This window comes from Rhinoderma darwinii, chromosome 11 (genome assembly GCF_050947455.1).
Source record: "Rhinoderma darwinii isolate aRhiDar2 chromosome 11, aRhiDar2.hap1, whole genome shotgun sequence".
Taxonomy (NCBI): Eukaryota; Metazoa; Chordata; class Amphibia; order Anura; family Rhinodermatidae; genus Rhinoderma; species Rhinoderma darwinii.
The window spans coordinates 87,797,797-87,817,041 of NC_134697.1; the positions used below are offsets into that span (position 1 = coordinate 87,797,797).

The 19,245-nt window shown below is 44.4% G+C and overlaps 1 protein-coding gene across 2 annotated transcripts; it reads right to left on the minus strand.

The window, feature by feature from the left end:
* Nucleotides 1–3,518: 3,518 nt before the first annotated feature.
* Nucleotides 3,519–14,404, minus strand: LOC142663731 (uncharacterized). Of its 2 annotated transcripts, XM_075842544.1 has the most exons (7): nucleotides 14,271–14,404; nucleotides 9,323–9,477; nucleotides 8,423–8,605; nucleotides 8,249–8,327; nucleotides 8,032–8,129; nucleotides 7,814–7,922; nucleotides 3,519–4,959 (listed from the first exon to the last, which is right to left on the minus strand). In XM_075842544.1, exons 2-7 carry the CDS (start codon nucleotides 9,398–9,400, stop codon nucleotides 4,193–4,195), a joined length of 1,314 nt encoding a protein of 437 aa, XP_075698659.1. In that variant the 5' UTR covers nucleotides 9,401–9,477; nucleotides 14,271–14,404; the 3' UTR covers nucleotides 3,519–4,192. The 2 variants fall into 2 exon arrangements, with proteins under 2 accessions (XP_075698659.1, XP_075698660.1); XM_075842545.1 differs by lacking the exon at nucleotides 14,271–14,404 and having other exon boundaries at nucleotides 9,323–9,694.
* Between the last annotated feature and the right edge of the window lie 4,841 nt (nucleotides 14,405–19,245).

A 19,245-nucleotide genomic window follows, 5' to 3' on the forward strand; every position in this document is an offset into this window, starting at 1 on the left:
AAGAGGAAACCTGAGCACCAGAGCTTTGTTCTGCACCCAACGCTGGGCCACCAACATCTGGCGCTATCGACGCCTTAAAAACACCACCAAAAACGCCACCGCTACTACGACAAGCAGGGACATCAGCCTCCATTATCACGCCATCATTAATCTCCCCGCCTTCCTGCACCGGACCCACTTCAGGGCCCGGGCTAGGCTGGATCACGGGGCTTGTGCAGCGAGCTGACCCTGCGGCCAGCTGGGGTAGCACTGGGTGGGGAACAAACTTAAAACTGACCTCCTCCACGATTTTTCCAGCCTTTCTGGATTTTAGTCGCCGCCGGGCTTGGCGCTTTGCTGCGCGCTTGGCATTAACTTTCTCCTCTGGACCCAAGTCCGCGCCAAAAGAAAAATGCTGCAGGCTCACCGGAGACTGGAGCTGCCGTATTTCCGCCATCAGCCTCCCACCTGAATTGCTGCTACTGATGTCCTGGTCACAGGTGTCCCCCTCACCGGCTGAGCTGGAGTCCATGGGTAAAGCCACTTGCTCTGCAGGCAGCTCGCTGCACGTACTCCGCTGACCAGACGCACCCGGACACATTTCCTCCTCCTCACCCTCATCATCCGTCTGCTTTCCAGGGTCACAGACACCCTTCATTGCCCGGAACCGATCATCATTAAGGAGTTTCTCCTTGAAAGGTCCACTATTCTCCAAAATAAATCCTCGCTTTTCTTTCAGGGCATCCACCTCAGATTTGAGATCCCTGATAGTCGCCATTACTACCAACCTCTTTGCTCCAGAAGTGGCGTGCGACCGAACCCGGGCTGCTTTCAGCTCCTCCTGGAGCTTCCGAATTGCCTTCCCGGCGTCCTCATACCCACGGAGGCACTCCGCAACACGGGAGCTGAAGGTGGTTGTTGACTCCGTGGCACGTAGTTCACCCCAATCTGCCTCCACACCATCATGGGTGCTCTGCTGCACATCTCCAGGAGCGATCCTGCTGGCTGCAACACCAGGAACCTTGCGGCTTTCCTGGCTTTCTGTCCTGGTTTCAGGCGGGGGCAGGATCGGGGCCACATCGCTGTGACCCCGACTAGATCTTCTCACCCCCACAACTTCGGCCGGTTGCTGAACGCTCCCGCTACCCGCCGGCCTAGACCGGGTAACAGGAGGCTGAGAAGCACTTGGCTGGGAAGAACTTCCTCTCATCCCAAGCTGCAAACTCTCTCCCTGGAGAGGAAAGAGCCGACACCCGGAAAGAGCTTCCTCCAACACACAGACAGCACACACCCGCTCCTCCTGTCCTGTATACTGGGGGTAATTCTCAGTATCTGTATTATTCTGTATATATGGACACTGCACAGTACCACTTCTCCTGTCCTGTATACTGGGTGTAATTCTCAGTATCTGTATTATTCTGTATATATGGACACTGGGTGTAATTCTAAGTATCTGTATTATTCTGTATATACACTGGACAGTACCACTTCTCCTGTCCTGTATACTGGGCGTAATTCTCCGTATCTGTATTATTCTGTATATATGGACACTGCACAGTACCACTTCTCCTGTCCTGTATACTGGGTGTAATTCTCAGTATCTGTATTATTCTGTATATATGGACACTGCACAGTACAACTTCTCCTGTCCTGTATACAGGGTGTAATTCTCAGTATCTGTATTATTCTGTATATATGGACACTGCACAGTACCACTTCTCCTGTCCTGTATACTGGGTGTAATTCTCAGTATCTGTATTATTCTGTGTATATATATATATATATATATATATATATATATATACACTGCACAGTACCACTTCTTCTGTCCTGTATACTGGGTGTAATTCTCAGTATCTGTATTATTCTGTATATATGGACACTGCACAGTACCACTTCTCCTGTCCTGTATACTGGGTGTAATTCTCAGTATCTGTATTATTCTGTATATATGCACTGCACAGTACCACTTCTCCTGTCCTGTATACTGGGTGTAATTCTCAGTATCTGTATTATTATGTGTATATGGACACTGCATAGTATCACTACTCCTGTCCTGTATACTGGGTGTAATTCTCAGTATCTGTATTATTATATATATATAGACTCCACAGTACCACTTCTCCTGTCCTGTATACTGGGTGTAATTCTCAGTATCTGTATTATTCTGTATATATGGACAATGCACAGTACCACTTCTCCTGTCCTGTATACTGGGTGTAATTCTCAGTATCTGTATTATTCTGTATTCATAGACACTGCACAGTACTACTTCTCCTGTCCTGTATACTGGGTGTAATTCTCAGTATCTGTATTATTCTGTATATATGGACACTGCACAGTACTACTTCTCCTGTCCTGTTTACTGGGTGTAATTCTCAGTATCTGTATTATTCTGTATATATGGACACTGCACAGTACTACTTCTCCTGTCCTGTATACTGGGTGTAATTCTCAGTATCTGTATTATTCTGTATATATGGACACTGCACAGTACCACTTCTCCTGTCCTGTATACTGGGTGTAATTCTCAGTATCTGTATTATTCTGTATATATGGACACTGCACAGTACCACTTCTCCTGTCCTGTATACTGGGTGTAATTCTCAGTATCTGTATTATTCTGTATATATAGACACTGCACAGTACTACTTCTCCTGTCCTGTATACTGGGTGTAATTCTCAGTATCTGTATTATTCTGTATATATATACACTGCACAGTACCACTTCTCCTGTCCTGTATACTGGGTGTAATTCTCAGTATTTGTATTATTCTGTATATATATATATATATACACTGCACAGTACCACTTCTCCTGTCCTGTATACTGGGTGTAATTCTCAGTAACTGTATTATTCTGTATATATGGACAATGCACAGTACTACTTCTGCTGTCCTGTATACTGGGTGTAATTCTCAGTATCCGTATTATTCTGTATATATGGACACTGCACAGTACCACTTCTGTAAATTGATGGCCTTTTTTTACGTTTGCAATTTATGATATGCGCAGTGCAAGCAATAATCTTTAGCTTTACCTGCCACCAGGGTCTGAATTAAAGGGACTGTGTTCAAGAGTTAGAAAAATATCCATCTGTGAAATCCCAGGCGGCTCCAGCACCAATGCTCTCGTCGTTCCCCGACAGTCTTTGTTCACGTGGCAGCAGCAATTAAACCAGTAAGTACATCACCGCAATAATGCAGCAGTGTAAATGAAGTATTGGCGCTGGATCAGCTGGGCTGTAACCGGTAACAATTGTGCGGTTTATTCACATTCTACTGCTAGATCCTTTTTTTTAATCTACTGGACAACCTCTATTTTTTTTTTTGTGAGTTAAGGGCATTAAGTTGAGGGCATGGTCTCTAAAAAAGTCTGTAAAAATGTTGAGCTGTCTGTGATCTTTGGTTCAGTTGTCCAGAAAAAAATTGAAGAGGAAGTTGCCAACGCCGATCCAGCGTTGGATGTTTCTTAAATATAAATATATATAATAGTAATATCTAGGACATATTATCCTGGAAAATGAAAGGAACCAGCTCCTGGTTTAGTGGTATTCTTTATGTAAAATATCTGGCCCAAATCTTGTTCAGCCTACCCCTTATTTCAAGATCAGATCTAACCAAGTTCCTACGACAGTGTCAAATAACAAGTAGTGGTACAAATACACAGCAGTACAAGCAATAAATATATTATAATGTGTCTTAATACAACAATCAATTTATATACTAACGTCCATCTTAGTCTGTAATCACACATGCGGTTTTTGGTGCAGTTTTTGATGTCGTTTCTTGAGCCGGGAGTGAATTCAAAAGGAAGAGGAAATATAAAGGAAAGAATTGTACTTTGACCTAAAAGGATAGGTCATCAATAAGAAAATCTCAAAACAAAACCTTTAAGCTTGACCTTCACCCTGAATACAATGAACTTTGTTTTTATATACTTTAGAGTTTTCCATAATCAGCAAGAAAAGTACAGAATTTTAAAAGTAACCCCTTTCAAGTAAGAGCCACCAAGGCGATCAGCTCCCGGTACCACAGCTGGCGGAAGCCCCGGGCTCGTAAGAACCCTGTAGTATTACATGACAGACATTCTTACAGAGCGGCTGCCCTTCGAGGACGTCCATGGACAGGGGTTGTCTTTATTGGATAACCACTTGGCTTTGCCTTCGAGGCTTTTGTTGATTTTTAATTTGGTGTGTTCCCCAATTCCATACTTAGGTCTCTTCATGTCCACAAGTTTTCTGGTGATGAACAAGACGGAACTTCCGAATGAAACTTTTCCCACATTTCGAACATGAAAACGGTCTTTCTCCAGTGTGAGTCTTCTCATGGAAAACAAGATCACACTTGTTACTAAAACTTCTGCCGCATTCCAAACATTGGAATGGTTTCTCCCCCGTGTGTGTCCTCTGGTGAACAAGAAGCTGCTGTTTACGTGTAAAGCACTTGCTGCACTCAGAGCATGGATATGGCTTCTCCCCTGTGTGGATAAGCTGATGATAAAAAAGGTTCGATTTTCCTGAGAAACGTTTCCCACATTCAAGGCATGAAAAAGGTCTCTCTCCCGTGTGCGTTTTTTCATGCTTGACCAGATCACTCTTTGTCTTGAAGCTCTTCCCACATTGAGGACAAGGGAACGGCTTTTCGCCCGTATGAATAATCTGATGACGAACCAGATTTGATTTCTTGGTAAAACATTTTCCACAGGCAGAGCAAAAAAATTGATTTTTTCCTATGTCAACAGTATCTTGTGGAATTAGACTTGAATTTTTTGTAAAACAGTCGAAACAGGGAAAGAAGTCACTACACGTATGAGATGTGCACTGTGCATCAAAACTTCTCCCGTGGAGAGTGATGTCACATAGTACACCTGTTCCACAAAGAACCTGATGTTCCTCAACCACAGAATCTTCTGCAATGTTACAAATAGTAGATGAAATGGGACCTTCTTCAATACCAACCCTGGTATTCTGTACGTCTCCTACAAAATATCAATGTTTGCAATAAGAACAAGTTTAAAAGCAGAAAGAAAAAAATAATTCTGAGAGGTACAGCAATATATACGATATAAAAGTCAGTTATTCAGGCATCTCCAGAACCCACATGATGCTGAAGTGCAGATTTTCAGGATAAGGCTCTGTTCACACCTGCGTTGTGCTGTTTCATCGTTCTGCTCCATCCGAGCAGCAGAACAAGGGAATAATGGAACCAACGGTTCCGTTGCACAACGGACACCGTCGGTTTCCATCGGAACCCATTGACTTTAAAAGGTTCACTCGGGTTGTCCGTGATTTTACCAGATACAATAGCACAGCATACTGCGCTATTGTCTCCAGTAAACCCTGCCGGATCTGTGACGGAGGCCCCTAACAGCCTCTGACACATTGTGTACATTGCCTTACTTGATGTAAAAAAATAAATAAAATTGCCATTGTAGCAACAAACATCAGAATGCCTGGACATAAATATACTGTATATGCATTCCTCATCGTAGAATACATAGTGTCCAGTTTAGAACTAGAAATAGAGCATTCCATCAAGTTTTTGACCTATAAAAAAAAAAAAAAAGTTATGCCACATAGTTGTACCCACACCCATGAGCATACCCGCCGGCGGCAGCATTTACACTAGACTGTGGACTGACTGGCAGCAACATTTACACTAGACTGTGGACTGACCGGAGGCAGCATTTACACTAGACTGTGGACTGACCGGTGGCAGCATTTACACTAGACTGTGGACTGACCAGCGGCAGCATTTACACTAGACCGTGGACTGGCCGGAGGCAGCATTTACACTAGACCGTGGACTGACCGGCGGCAGCATTTACACTAGACCATGGACTGACCGGCGGCAGCATTTACACTAGACCGTGGACTGACCGGCGGCAGCATTTACACTAGACCGTGGACTGACCGGCGGCAGCATTTACACTAGACTGTGGACTGACCGGCGGCAGCATTTACACTAGACTGTGGACTGACCGGAGGCAGCATTTACACTAGACTGTGGACTGACCGGCGGCAGCATTTACACTAGACTGTGGACTGACCGGCGGCAGCATTTACACTAGACTGTTGACTGACCGGCGGCAGCATTTACACTAGACTGTTGACTGACCGGCGACAGCATTTACACTAGACTGTGGACTGACCGGCGGCAGCATTTACACTAGACTGTTGACTGACCGGCGACAGCATTTACACTAGACTGTGGACTGACCGGCGGCAGCATTTACACTAGACAGTGGACTGACCGGCGGCAGCATGTACACTAGACCGTGGACTGACCGGCGGCAGCATTTACACTAGACCGTGGACTGACCGGCGGCAGCATTTACACTAGACCGTGAACTGACCGGCGGCAGCATTTACACTAGACCGCGGACTGACCGGCGGCAGCATTTACACTAGACCGTGGACTGACCGGCGGCAGCTTTTACAGTAGACCGTGGACTGACCGGCGGCAGCATTTACACTAGACCGTGGACTGACCGGCGGCAGCATTTACACTAGACCGTGGACTGACCGGCGGCAGCATTTACACTAGACCGTGGACTGACCGGCGGCAGCATTTACACTGGACCGTGGACTGACCGGCGGCAGCATTTACACTAGACCGTGGACTGACCGGCGCCAGCATTTACACTAGACCGTGGACTGACCGGCGGCAGCATTTACACTAGACCGTGGACTGACCGGCGGCAGCATTTACACTAGACCGTGGACTGACCGGCGGCAGCATTTACACTAGACCGTGGACTGACCGGCGGCAGCATTTACACTAGACCGTGGACTGACCGGCGGCAGCATTTACACTAGACTGTGGACTGACCGGCGGCAGCATTTACACTAGACTGTGGACTGACCGGCGGCAGCATTTACACTAGACCGTGTACTGACCAGACAATGGGGAAGAATTACTAAGCAAAAAGTGCCAGAATTCATCTAATCAAAAAAGTGGCAGGCACGCCGTGCACCATATTCTGCGTTTTAAAAACTTTTTTAAAACGGGGTGGCTAAGAGCAGTAATAAAATGCGCCAAATTTATTAACAACATGTGCACAATATACTGATGTAAAGTGCAAAGTGTCTTACATGTCTAGGCCCTATTGCTCCCGCCTCGCCCTATACATGAAATGACCTGTGTAGTCATACCCTGCGTCCTCTTGGCCCATCCTCTCCTCCTCAGCCGGCTCCCCCATTTTGGAGCAGGCAGGCCTGCCGCAAATTCTAGCATAATGCTGTGGAATGGGGTGGGGGGTACACTATGTGCGCACCACTTATTACTCTTAGGCCTGATGCACACGACCGTGTTCGGTCCGTGATATACGGTCCGCATGTCGGCCGCTTGTCCCGGACCGTACAAAGTACAGGGAGCCGGGCTCCTAGCATCATACTTATCTATGACGCTAGGTGTCACTGCCTATCCACGTAACTACTGTCACACACTAAAACATGATTACAGTACGGGACAGTAGTTCCGCGGACAGGCAGTGACCCCTATCGTCATAGATAAGTGTGATGCTAGGAGCCCGACTCCCTGCACTGTGTTCGGTCCGGGACATGCAGCCGACATGCGGACCGTATATCACGGACCGAACACGGTCGTGTGCATGGGGCCTTATACTGAGCCATTAGTGTGGGACCTCTGGATGGCTTCACTATACCTCCAACATCAATTGAAGCTGCTCTGTGGTCCCAAAATGATGGCCCAGTACAAGCGTATATAGAAAGCTGTAACTACAGTTGCAATATTAGTCATGGTGTATAAGGATGGTGAGACTGAAGGCCCCTGGAGCTGGGACATCCATGTGTTTATACATTATTACTCACCAGGGCCGATATCTGTAGGTGTTTCTTCCCTGTACTGCTCGTCTCTCCTCTCATACGTCTCTTCTTCTTCCTCTAGTACTTCAACTTTAATATCAATCATATCTTCATCCTAATTGATCGAAAGACAATACGCTAAAGTAGCTCAAAGTCGAATTGATATAAAAGGAGAATTTTTCAAGGCGCTCCACTCCTGTGGTAAGGACTCCATTCCATAATACCTGACAGTCTTGTAGGATACGATGATCTTCCTTTGGGCAGTTCTTGGAATAAGGAGGACTGGGACATCTTACTTGTGGATTTCTCCAACTGGATCCACCTGTAAGAAAGAATAACACAAGGTGACGGATTATCTTTGTGTTATGGGCAGATGATGGGGGTTGGTAGGTGACCCTCAAAATTGTGCTCTCCTTACAGTGAATGGAAGTCTTTTCTTACCCGGTGATGTGAGGGGCCGGTGGTTCTCCGTCATGACGTCCTTGTACAGATCCTTGTGTCCTTCTAAATACTCCCAAACCTATGTGAATAGGAACGTGACCCACACAATGATACAATCCAGACACCTTCCGTAGTCTTCTATTATAATGTCCCCGCAATCCCATTAGTCCTCACCTCTCCAGTTAGGAGATGTACAATCTTGTTGGTGAGTTGTAAGATATTCTGCTCGTTGTTTTTCTCCTGTGTCACCGAGTGAGGAGGAGGCGCTCCGATGGGGCTTTGAGTCCTGGTCCATCTTCCTGAGCTATTACCACAAATCTCATGGTTATCACATGTCTTCTTTGTGAAAATATAACCCTACGAATTAAAAACACTAATAAATATCATGGTGGAGTCACCACTTAGGCTAACCTAACCTTATTTTTCAACTCTCTCAAAAAAACGTTTTACTAAGGCTATGTTTGCACCATGTGTGGTATGAACGTTCAGCACACGTGCCGTAAAATACTCCCGCCACATTGAACGTGTTCTTTTGGCAGGCAGGAGTAGGTAGGTTGTGCTTAACCTATACGGTTGACCACCCCACAAAAAAAATGTTTTCGTTATTTTTTTCCTTAGGATGAGGTCTGGAACTGTATGGCATTTGGCAGCATAAGTCGGGTATTACGTTCAGTAGATAGAACGGGAGATTTTCGAACAGAGGCTAAAGACTCCTTTACATGGGCCAGTGATCGGGTGAATGAGCATTCAGACGAACACTTGCCAACGATCATTGCCATGTGTAAACAGGGCAGCGATCAGCCAATGAACGAGCATACGCTCGTTCGACGACTAATCAGACCTTTTAAGCGGCCAGAAAAATGGTTGCTAGCTGGCAGCACATCTCCCTGGCAATCATTTCTTCATTCCAGTTGAGCAAACAAGCGCCAATCGACATGCTGTATTGTGAATCGGCGCTTGTATTAACGGGCAGAATATCTCCTTGTGATAACGGACCGTACTAAAGATGCATGTAATGTCCCGGTTTATTCAGAACTGAGTATTGTCATGCCACATAATTCCCAGATATCTCACCTCTCCAGTCAGTAGATAGATGACCTCAAGGGTTAGATTTAATATTCTCCCAGCAATCTTGTCCTTATTTATGTCCATTGTCCGATTAACATCAGAGGAATCTACTTTGTACGTCTTGACTTTATTTTTCAAGATCTATATCAGTAGATTAACGACTAAAAAAAAATTAAAGAACATTGATAGCAAGTCAGTAGTAAATACGACTATTAAAGGTTATGTTCACCTTCGCAACCAATTTTTCTAAATTGTCCCAATCCATCTAAAATGAAAAACGAAGCAACTTGACAACTGGTCTGTACGGCGCTGTACATTAACGACTGGTAGCTGGTACTTCCCGCACAGCGCCATAAGTGTACGCCGCTTGCATGGCCATCAGCGGTGTCAGCTTTAGCATACAAAGTCCCCCATATCTGCCATGGACGTGAGCCTATTAGGTCCTACCAGAGGCGAGGCCTAATAGGCATAATACATGATACATAATACATAAGTAGTACAGTTGTATTATGTAAGTAAACAAACAATCGCATGTTCAAGTCCCCTTGTGGTTCTAATACAGTATTGCACAACGTTTCTTGGTCTGAGAGCCACATTGTCAGATTGTACCACTTACAAGGGCCACAATACAACTTGAAGGGGTATTCCCTTCGAAAAATATGGATAGTATATACAATAAATGTCTGATAGGTGGGGTTCTACCTCTACGACTTCAACTTATTGAGAGTATGAGGATCCCCTGCTTATCCATTCGGCACTGCAGTGAGGAAGATTCAAGATACAGTGAGGAAGACTGCGCATAAGCATTGTAACGTCCACAGCCGCGGACCTTCGTTCTAACTTACCCCCCGACGGCCATGGACGAGTGAGTGCTGGGCGGCATCTCCCTCCTGAGAGACATCGGCACTCACTTCCGCATCACTGTACTGGCTCCCATAGGGTGCGCGCGAACGCTCGCGCCCGGCCTTAAAGGGCCAGTACACGTACATGTCAGAAATCTGTAATTAACCCATAACCCCCCTGGACTATAAAAAGGGCTCTGCCCTTTCACTCATTGCCTGAGCGTTGTTGTGTTCACCCGTGTTAGTCTTGCAGATGGTGCCTTAGTGTTTTCGCGTTCCCAGTGTTCCTGTGCCCTGCTACCTGTATCCCGTGCTATACCTGGTTTCGTGTCCTTGAAGAGTTGGAGTCGTGCGCCTCCACGCCTGCTGTGTTACACCGTACCTGGTGTCTGCTGCCAAGGTCCCATCTGAGCCTAGCCATTACTACTGTCTGAACTACCACAGGTACCCTTGTTCTCGGACTAAATACTTTGTTGTGGTACCCTGTTTGGCCAGCTGCTATCCCACTATGGCGGAAGGGCCCAGTGGGTCCACAAACCCACAGATCGTGAAAAGCATGGTTCTCTCCACTGTAGTTTATGGGAGTTTCTCCCATATAGTACAATGGAAATAGACACATTCATGCTCAACCACCTCTTGCCTATATAGTGCAGCATAGGCTGCTATTAGTAATAAAAAATACTCTAAAGGCTCTTGTGTATACCTGTTGTAGTTGATGTGCCTTTTATGTATGGTCTGCCATCTTGGTTCCTTCCCCTCTGATATGGTTCCCCTATTGAAGCCTACATTTCCTATGATGCATCCTGCTTTGCAGAGGGGGCTAAGTCTCATGACACTGTACTTGCTCTGCTCCAAGTCCTATCTAAGTACAGCAAGTGATAGATCAGTGACATAGAACTTCTGTCCCTAACACTGCAGAGTCTGTGTATCCTAAGCGATGCAGCTTCAGCCTGTCTCCCCTGCCACAGCGAAAAACGCGAGTTGCTTCAAAAACGTCTGAAAATCAGGAGCTGTTTTTGCCTGATAACAGCTCTGTATTTTCAGATGTTTTTGGTCACTGCATGTGAACATACCCTAACCGTATTTCTGGTCATTATATGACTTGTACTGTATCTGTATTTTTCAGCAGTTTTCCTTTCTGCAGGCTCCATTTTTAATTGTCAGTTTTGCCTGGACAGCTCCAGAGGGGGAATAGACTAACTGCTATGATGTCTCCCATACACTGCACACAGAGAGAAGAGTCGATCCTACTCCCTTCTCCCCCCTACATAGACAACTATGGACAGCAGCTGTAACCTGCTCTCTCAGTGAGCTAATAATTTGTCGGGTTTTACTAGTTAACCCGTTGACCCACTAATGGCCAGGATCAGAGATTACCGCGGCATTTAAGTGGAGAAACGGCGGAATCAAAGTGATCTTTGAGTCCGACTGTTGCAGTGAGGTGTCGCCTGTATTATACAGCCAACACCTGCTGAGTATTGAGCGCGCTCAGCCCGGGAGCATGCTCCAAACTTCCCCTTGACGGCTGCCATGTACAGACAGGAAAAAACTAGACCAGGGAGGCAGAAACATCATCAAATTTATCACAATGGCGCACAAGGTATGATATACAGTGAAGGAAATAAGTATTTGATCCCTTGCTGATTTTGTACGTTTGCCCACTGTCAAAGACATGAACAGTCTAGAATTTTTAGGCTAGGTTAATTTTACCAGTGAGAGATAGATTATATTTAAAAAAAAACTGAAAATCACATTGTCACAATTATATATATTTATTTGCATTGTGCACAGAGAAATAAGTATTTGATCCCTTTGGCAAACTAGACTTAATACTTGGTGGCAAAACCCTTTTTGGCAAGCACAGCAGTCAGACGTTTTTAGTAGTTGATGATGAGGTTTGCACACATGTTAGATGGAATTTTGGCCCACTCCTCTTTGCAGATCATCTGTAAATCATTAAGATTTCAAAGCTGTCGCTTGGCAACTCGGATCTTCAGCTCCCTCCATAAGTTTTCGATGGGATTAAGGTCTGGAGACTGGCTAGGCCACTCCATGACCTTAATGTGCTTGTTTTTGAGCCACTCCTTTGTTGCCTTGGCTGTATGTTTCGGGTCATTGTCGTGCTGGAAGACCCAGCCACGAGCCATTTTTAATGTCCTGGTGGAGGGAAGGAGGTTGTCACTTAGGATTTGACGGTACATGGCTCCATCCATTCTCCCATTGATGCGGTGAAGTAGTCCTGTGCCCTTAGCAGAGAAACACCCCCAAAACATAATGTTTCCACCTCCATGCTTGACAGTGGGGACGGTGTTCTTTGGGTAATAGGCAGCATTTCTCTTCCTCCAAACACGGCGAGTTGAGTTAATGCCAAAGAGCTCAATTTTAGTCTCATCTGACCACAGCACCTTCTCCCAATCACTCTCAGAATCATCCAGATGTTAATTTGCAAACTTCAGACGGGCCTGTACATGTGCCTTCTTGAGCAGGGGGACCTTGTGGGGACTGCAGGATTTTAATCCATTACGGCGTAATGTGTTACCAATGGTTTTCTTGGTGACTGTGGTCCCAGCTGCCTTGAGATCATTTACAAGTTCCCCCCGTGTAGTTTTCGGCTGAGCTCTCACCTTCCTCAGGATCAAGGATACCCCACGAGGTGAGATTTTGCATGGAGCCCCAGATCGATGTCGATTGACAGTCATTTTGTATGTCTTCCATTTTCTTACTATTGCACCAACAGTTGTCTCCTTCTCACCCAGCGTCTTACTTATGGTTTTGTAGCCCATTCCAGCCTTGTGCAGTTCTATGATCTTGTCCCTGACATCCTTAGAAAGCTCTTTGGTCTTGCCCATATTGTAGAGGTTAGAGTCAGACTGATTAATTGAGTCTGTGGACAGGAGTCTTTTATACAGGTGACCATGTAAGACAGCTGTCTTTAATGCAGGCACCAAGTTGATTTGGAGCGTGTAACTGGTCTGGAGGAGGCTGAACTCTTGATGGTTGCTAGGGGATCAAATACTTATTTCTCTGTGCACAATGCAAATAAATATATATCATTTTGACTATGTGATTTTCTTTTTTTTTTTTTTATATATATAATCTATCTCTCACTGGTAAAATTAACCTAGCCTATAAATTCTAGACTGTTCATGTCTTTGACAGTGGGCAAACTTACAAAATCAGCAAGGGATCAAATACTTATTTCCTCCACTGTATTTGGCAACTCTTGCTAGACATGTTAGATACTATTCTGTATTTTTCACGTAAACAACAGCGTAGTCGACTACGCTATTGTTTCCGTGAAAAAAAACGGCACCTTTTACAGTAGGAAAACAAACTGAATTGGAAGCATTACCATTGAATTAAATGGTAATGCAAACGAAAGCGATAGTTTCCGTTCTTCTGTTCCTCTGACGGAAAGGTTGAACGGAACAGATAAATGCACCCCGAACGCTGATGTGAACAGGCCCTTACATGAACAAAGATTACTGTGTCGCCCTGCCTGGTAAATAATGTCACCAGTCTTGACTATAGAGTTACTGGTGGATTGTCGGGGATACTGCATTACGCCTCATGTGCCCGACCGTGTGCCCCGTCCGATTCCCGTCAGTGATCCGAGGACAGATAGGACATGTTCTACCTTTCCTCGGATCGGAGACCCGGACCATTTTTTACTTACCCGATTCACTCGCTAAAGTGAATGGGTCCATGAAGACTATCAGGTGCCATAAAAAACGGCCAGAGTGGCACAACGGTCATGTGCATGAGGCATAAGGTGGAGGTACAATCGATAATGGACATCATTCCACTACACATAGGGACTGCCACCCAGCTTTCCACCTGAATGGCATAAAAATCTGCAGAGTTAGCTGATCCCGATCTCTACTGCTGTACCTTTGTAAGTGTCAGTCATCACTGTAATTCTGGCATTCCATTCATGAACAAGGAAAAAGCAAGGGGAACAGTAACGTGTCCCAAAACAGATTTTAGCAAATGGGGCTGTTTTACTGGGGCTGCCACAATGCACTAAAAATACAGATGAACATATACTCAGACACCGCTATGGAAAATACATGAGAAATATGCATAAATTAAAGCAAATCCAGAAAACATACCGAGCAACAATCCCGTAACTCCACTGGGAAATCAGGAAAATTGTTATATTTATAAAAGGTTCTTTAAATTAACACTTTGGTCTCCTTTTTCCAGTATGAGGACAGAAACACAGCAGCGGATGACAGATTCTAGTGGCTGAAGGACCTTTGATGATGTCAGGGACATATGATCAGTGAGGCTGTGGAGGGGGTGGTGCTTGTGTAGTTACTATGTGTGATGTCATGCTGTCACTGTCTGTATAGGGCTGTGTGTGTATTGTGCGTGCATGCAGTATGGCTCTGCACGAGTAATGTGTATGTAGCAGTGCTGACTGTGTGTGATGTGCATGAAGCAGAGCTGTCTGTGTGTAATGTGAGCAGTAGCGAGATATGTGTGAAAACCCTACTTTTCGGGTTGTTGACCTACGCCAACCCCACAACTATTCCGTAAACTGGTGTAAACTAAGCCAACCAAGGTATAAGGAAGAAAGTGTCTAACATGTCTAGCTAAATGCACAAAATGTATCTTTCAGCGTGCTCTTTGATAAATTTGTCGCATCTTCCGACCGCTTTGTCTAAGTTTACACTCAGGCCTATTGCACACGACCGCAGTGTTTTTTATTGTCTGCAAATACGGATCCGTAGTCATCCGCACAACTGGCACACTGTCCGCAAATACGGTCTGTAGTGCATACATATTTACGGATCCGCAAAAAAAAAAGGGAGGCTACAAATGAAGTCACCAACATGTCCCAACCCCTTGAAAAGGTCACATGATCGCTCAGGCGCCATTTTTGCGGGGAACGCCGTCGCATAGCAACGCTTACGCAATTACGGGCGCACATTCGGAGCCGTTTGCAATTTTGCACACGCCCATAGACTTCTATGGGCGAGCCCATGCCGCGATTGCAGACAGGAATAGGACATGTTCTATATTATTCAGATCATTTCTACAGCCCGGATACACATCCGTAAATAAAGGTGTCCGTGGCCAATAAAAATGAATGGGTTCGGAATTACGGATACAAACTACGGCCGTGTGCATGGGGCCTTAACGATAGTTTGCAATCTACCTGAGAAATTGTCACACCACTGAAGGATTTGCTTAAGAGCTAAGAGAGAGGAACTCAATGAACAGTTAGTAGTCAGGCAGTACGTGGCTTTTTTTTTTTTTGCACATGGTCCTTCTGCTGTCTATGTCCACCCCTGACCCAAATCAAGAATTATCACATTCTAAAGCACGTTACAGAAGGAAAATGCCATCTATTGCAGAAGCAACTTTCTTGTAGACTGGCGGCCAGATCAAAGCATTCTCTAGTAAAGGTCCTTTTACACTGCCCGATATTGGCCGTGAAAAAGAGCACCGATCAACGAGACAGCTTGTTGATCGGCGCTCGCTTGCTCCTTTCACAAAGAGCAATGATCGGTAACGATCGCTCGTACTCATACATTCCCATCATGTCGGCAGTACATCTCCCTGTGTAAACTGTGTAAGCGACTATTTTATTGGTCGCGTAACGAGCAGATCAACCCAGAAACAAGCGCTTGCTTGTTCATCGTCGATCGTTGCCCTGTTTCCATGGTCGTGTGTATGGGCACATAGAGTTGAATGGGTCCACAATCCATCCACATTTTTGCGTATGAATTGCGGACGCAAAAAACACGTTCGTGTGCATGAGGCCCAAGTGTCTCCAGCCTCTCTTTTTCTGTAGATCAGTTTATTCGGCAAATTATCATAATCTCCATAATGAGCTATGTGTTTAGATTTAAAGGATCTTGTGAACGAAAAAAAAATTGTTTGAATATTGTTTATTTTATGCCAGATTTCAGTAACATATTTTGTTTGTTTTTGTATTAATCAGGTATTTACAGGACCTGGTGGGTGGGATTTACAAGTGTTCTGGATCATCAGATAAATGTGGAACAATAAAACTCCACCCTTTTGAAATGTTCTATCTATATGTGACATGGGTTTCCAATGTAAATTTGTAATGTAGACATACTTCATCATATACAGTATGTGTAGAACAGGATACGAGGCACAAGGTAAATTACCCAGAAACCACTCTCACCTTCTTGTTCATCTCAAGGAGCGGAGCTGGAGGTGCTCGCTGAGGCTGTAACCTGGCAGAAGGTAAGACGGCCGACATTTACACTGACTCTAGGTACGCTTTTGGCATCGCCCACAATTATGGGCCCATTGGTAGTAGGAACTTTATTGGATCATCGGGTAAGCCAATTGAGAGAGCAAGAGAAGACAGACCTGACAACAAGGGTATGTGCAGCCAGGTATCAGTAAATTGGCTTGTCCCTGGATACAATAATGCCACCACTAGGTTTGTAGCAGCCGGCATGATGTGCGCATGGCATGACATAGGTAAAACAGCAAAGGTACCTGTGAAAAGTGCAGCCCGGCCAGATTACCCGTCCCAGCGACTGCAGAACATACAACTACCCGAGGTAGAAGTGTATGACAATGTGCTCGTGTGTGTAGACCTGTTCTCAGGGGGGACCTGAAGCCCGGCCTGTATTTTCCCCACTGCAGACGTTGTGTGTAAGTGACAGGGGAACAATGTTATCCCAAGTATTGAACTGATGTTTGTACAATAAGATATCAGCAGTTCTCCAGATGTTATTCCAAAGTTAGTTTGTTTAATAATTGTATTTAAGAAGTGTTGTGGGAATATTAAATACTGAAGTTAAGTTTCATGTAAAGTTCTGGACCAGCCTTAGCATTGGACTATTAGAGTCATGCGTCAGATAAAAGGCACAGAAGTGGAATATTCCCATTTGAAAACATTTTTGGTTATTTGTTTTTTGTCGTTGTTATTGTGAAAGGAAAATTCTGTGCAGTGTTTGTGTGTGTGTGTGTGTGTGTGTGTGTGTGTGTGTGTGTGTGTGTGTATATATATGTGTATATATATATATAAAGAAGAAAAATGAGTTTGCATGTATCATTTCTAGTTATTGCTCAATGTGAACGTTTGATGTAAAGATGTTATTTGTTAATGTTTTTCTTCAAATTAATTATTTGATTAAGATCAATTAATGTTTATACAATGAAAAAGCTTGTTCTCCACAGGAAGAGTCCAACTGGGAGCGGAAGGCGTGAGAACCAGATTCTAACAGAATGTGGACGGATAAGGGAAGGTGAACCGGTAACACCCAAGGCACTCTTGATAGCTTTTGCATTGATGATGTATGACCTCACATATGCCCCAAGACTGCAAGGATCGATTTGGTAAGATCTAATTGGTATGTCCCAGGCTTTACAGCTGTTGCTGCTAAATTCTGTTAGAGCTGTTTGATTTGCCTACAGAACAGTCCTGGCAGACCGGTGCCAACCTTATCATACCCGCCTCCCATGAAGAGAACAGACCTTGAGAGGCCTTCCCATGCAATACAAATTAGAGTAAGAAAAATTGGTTTGCGACATTTGTCAGATAAACATGTGGAATCTGTGTATATTTTGGTGAGCTGGAGATGTTCCAGGCAATCAGCTCAGATCAAGGTACAAATCCTGCTGGAAAGCGTGACACCAAGTGCAAATGAAATGTACCCAATAATTACACATCTTCTAGGTGCCATGTCCATTGGAGCAGAGAAGTTTTTCTTATATAAAAGGTGTTTGTTTGTTTGATTTAGTTTAACCCCTTCCCTCTTTAGCCACTTTTGACCTTCCTGACCGAGCCTCATTTTTCAAATCTGACATGTGTCACTTTATGTGGTAATAACTCCGGAATGCTTTCACCTATCCAAGCGATTCTGAGATTGTTTTCTCGTGACACATTGGACTTTAAGTTACTGGCAAAATTTGCTCGATATGTTCAGTATTTAATTGTGAAAAACACCAAAATTTAGCGAAAAATTGCAAAAATTAGCATTTTTCTCAATTTAAATGCAGTTATACCACACAAAATTGTTGCTAATTAACATCCCCCATATGTCTACTTTAGATTGGCATCGTTTTTTGAACATCCTTTTATTTTTCTATGACGTTACAAGGCTTAGAACTTTAGCAGCAATTTCTCACATTTTCAAGAAAATTTCAAAAGGCCATTTTTACAGGGGCCAGTTCAGTTGTGAAGTGGCTTTGAGGGCCTTATATATTAGAAACCCCCAAAAAGTCACCCCATTTTAAAAACTTCACCCCTCAAAGTATTCAAAACAGCATTTAGAAAATGTCTTAACCCTTTACACATGTCACAGGAATTAAAGCAAAGTAGAGGTGAAATTTACAAATTTCATATTTTTTTGCAGAAATACATTTTTAGTACAATTTTTTTTATAACACAGAAGGTTTTACCAGAGAAATGCAACTCAATATTTGTTGCCCAGTTTCTGCAGTTTTAGGAAATATCCCACATGTGGCCGTAGCGTGCTACTGGACTGAAGCACCGGCCTCAGAAGCAAAGGAACACCTAGTGGATTTTGGGGCCTTATTTTTGTTAGAATACATTTTAGGCACCATGTCAGGTTTGAAGGGCTCTTGCGGTGCCAAAACAGTCAAAATCCCCCAAAAGTGACCCCATCTGGGAAACTACACACCTCAAGGAAATTATCTAGGGGTACAGTGAGCATTTTGACCGCACAGGTTTTTTACAGAAATTATTGGAAGTAGGCCGTGAAAATTAAAATCAACATTTCTTCAAAGAAAATGTAGGTTTAGCGATTTTTTTTCTCATTTCCACAAGGACTAAAGGAGAAAAAGCACCGTAAAATTTGGAAAGCAATTTCTCCCGAGTAAAACAATACCCCACATGTGGTAATAAACGGTTGTTTGGAGACACGGCAGGGCTGAGAAGGGAAAGAGCGCTATTTGGCTTTTGGAGCTCAAGTTTAGCAGGAATGGTTTGCGGAGGCCATGTCACATTTACGAAGTCCCTGAGGAGACAAAACAGTGGAAACCCCCCACAAGTGACCCCATTTTGGAGACTACACCCATTGAGGAAATTATCTAGGGGTATAGTGAGCGATTTGACCCCACAGGTTTTTT

Excerpts from the sequence above, each read along its gene's own strand:
- LOC142663731 (XM_075842544.1), bottom strand. The coding sequence starts at position 9,400 with ATGGACATAAATAAGGACAAGATTGCTGGGAGAATATTAAATCTAACC. Across the intron at positions 8,328-8,422 it reads TACATCTCCTAACTGGAGAG|GTTTGGGAGTATTTAGAAGG; the intron begins GTGAGGACTAAT and ends CTATTCACATAG. Across the intron at positions 4,960-7,813 it reads ACCTACAGATATCGGCCCTG|GAGACGTACAGAATACCAGG; the intron begins GTGAGTAATAAT and ends GATATTTTGTAG.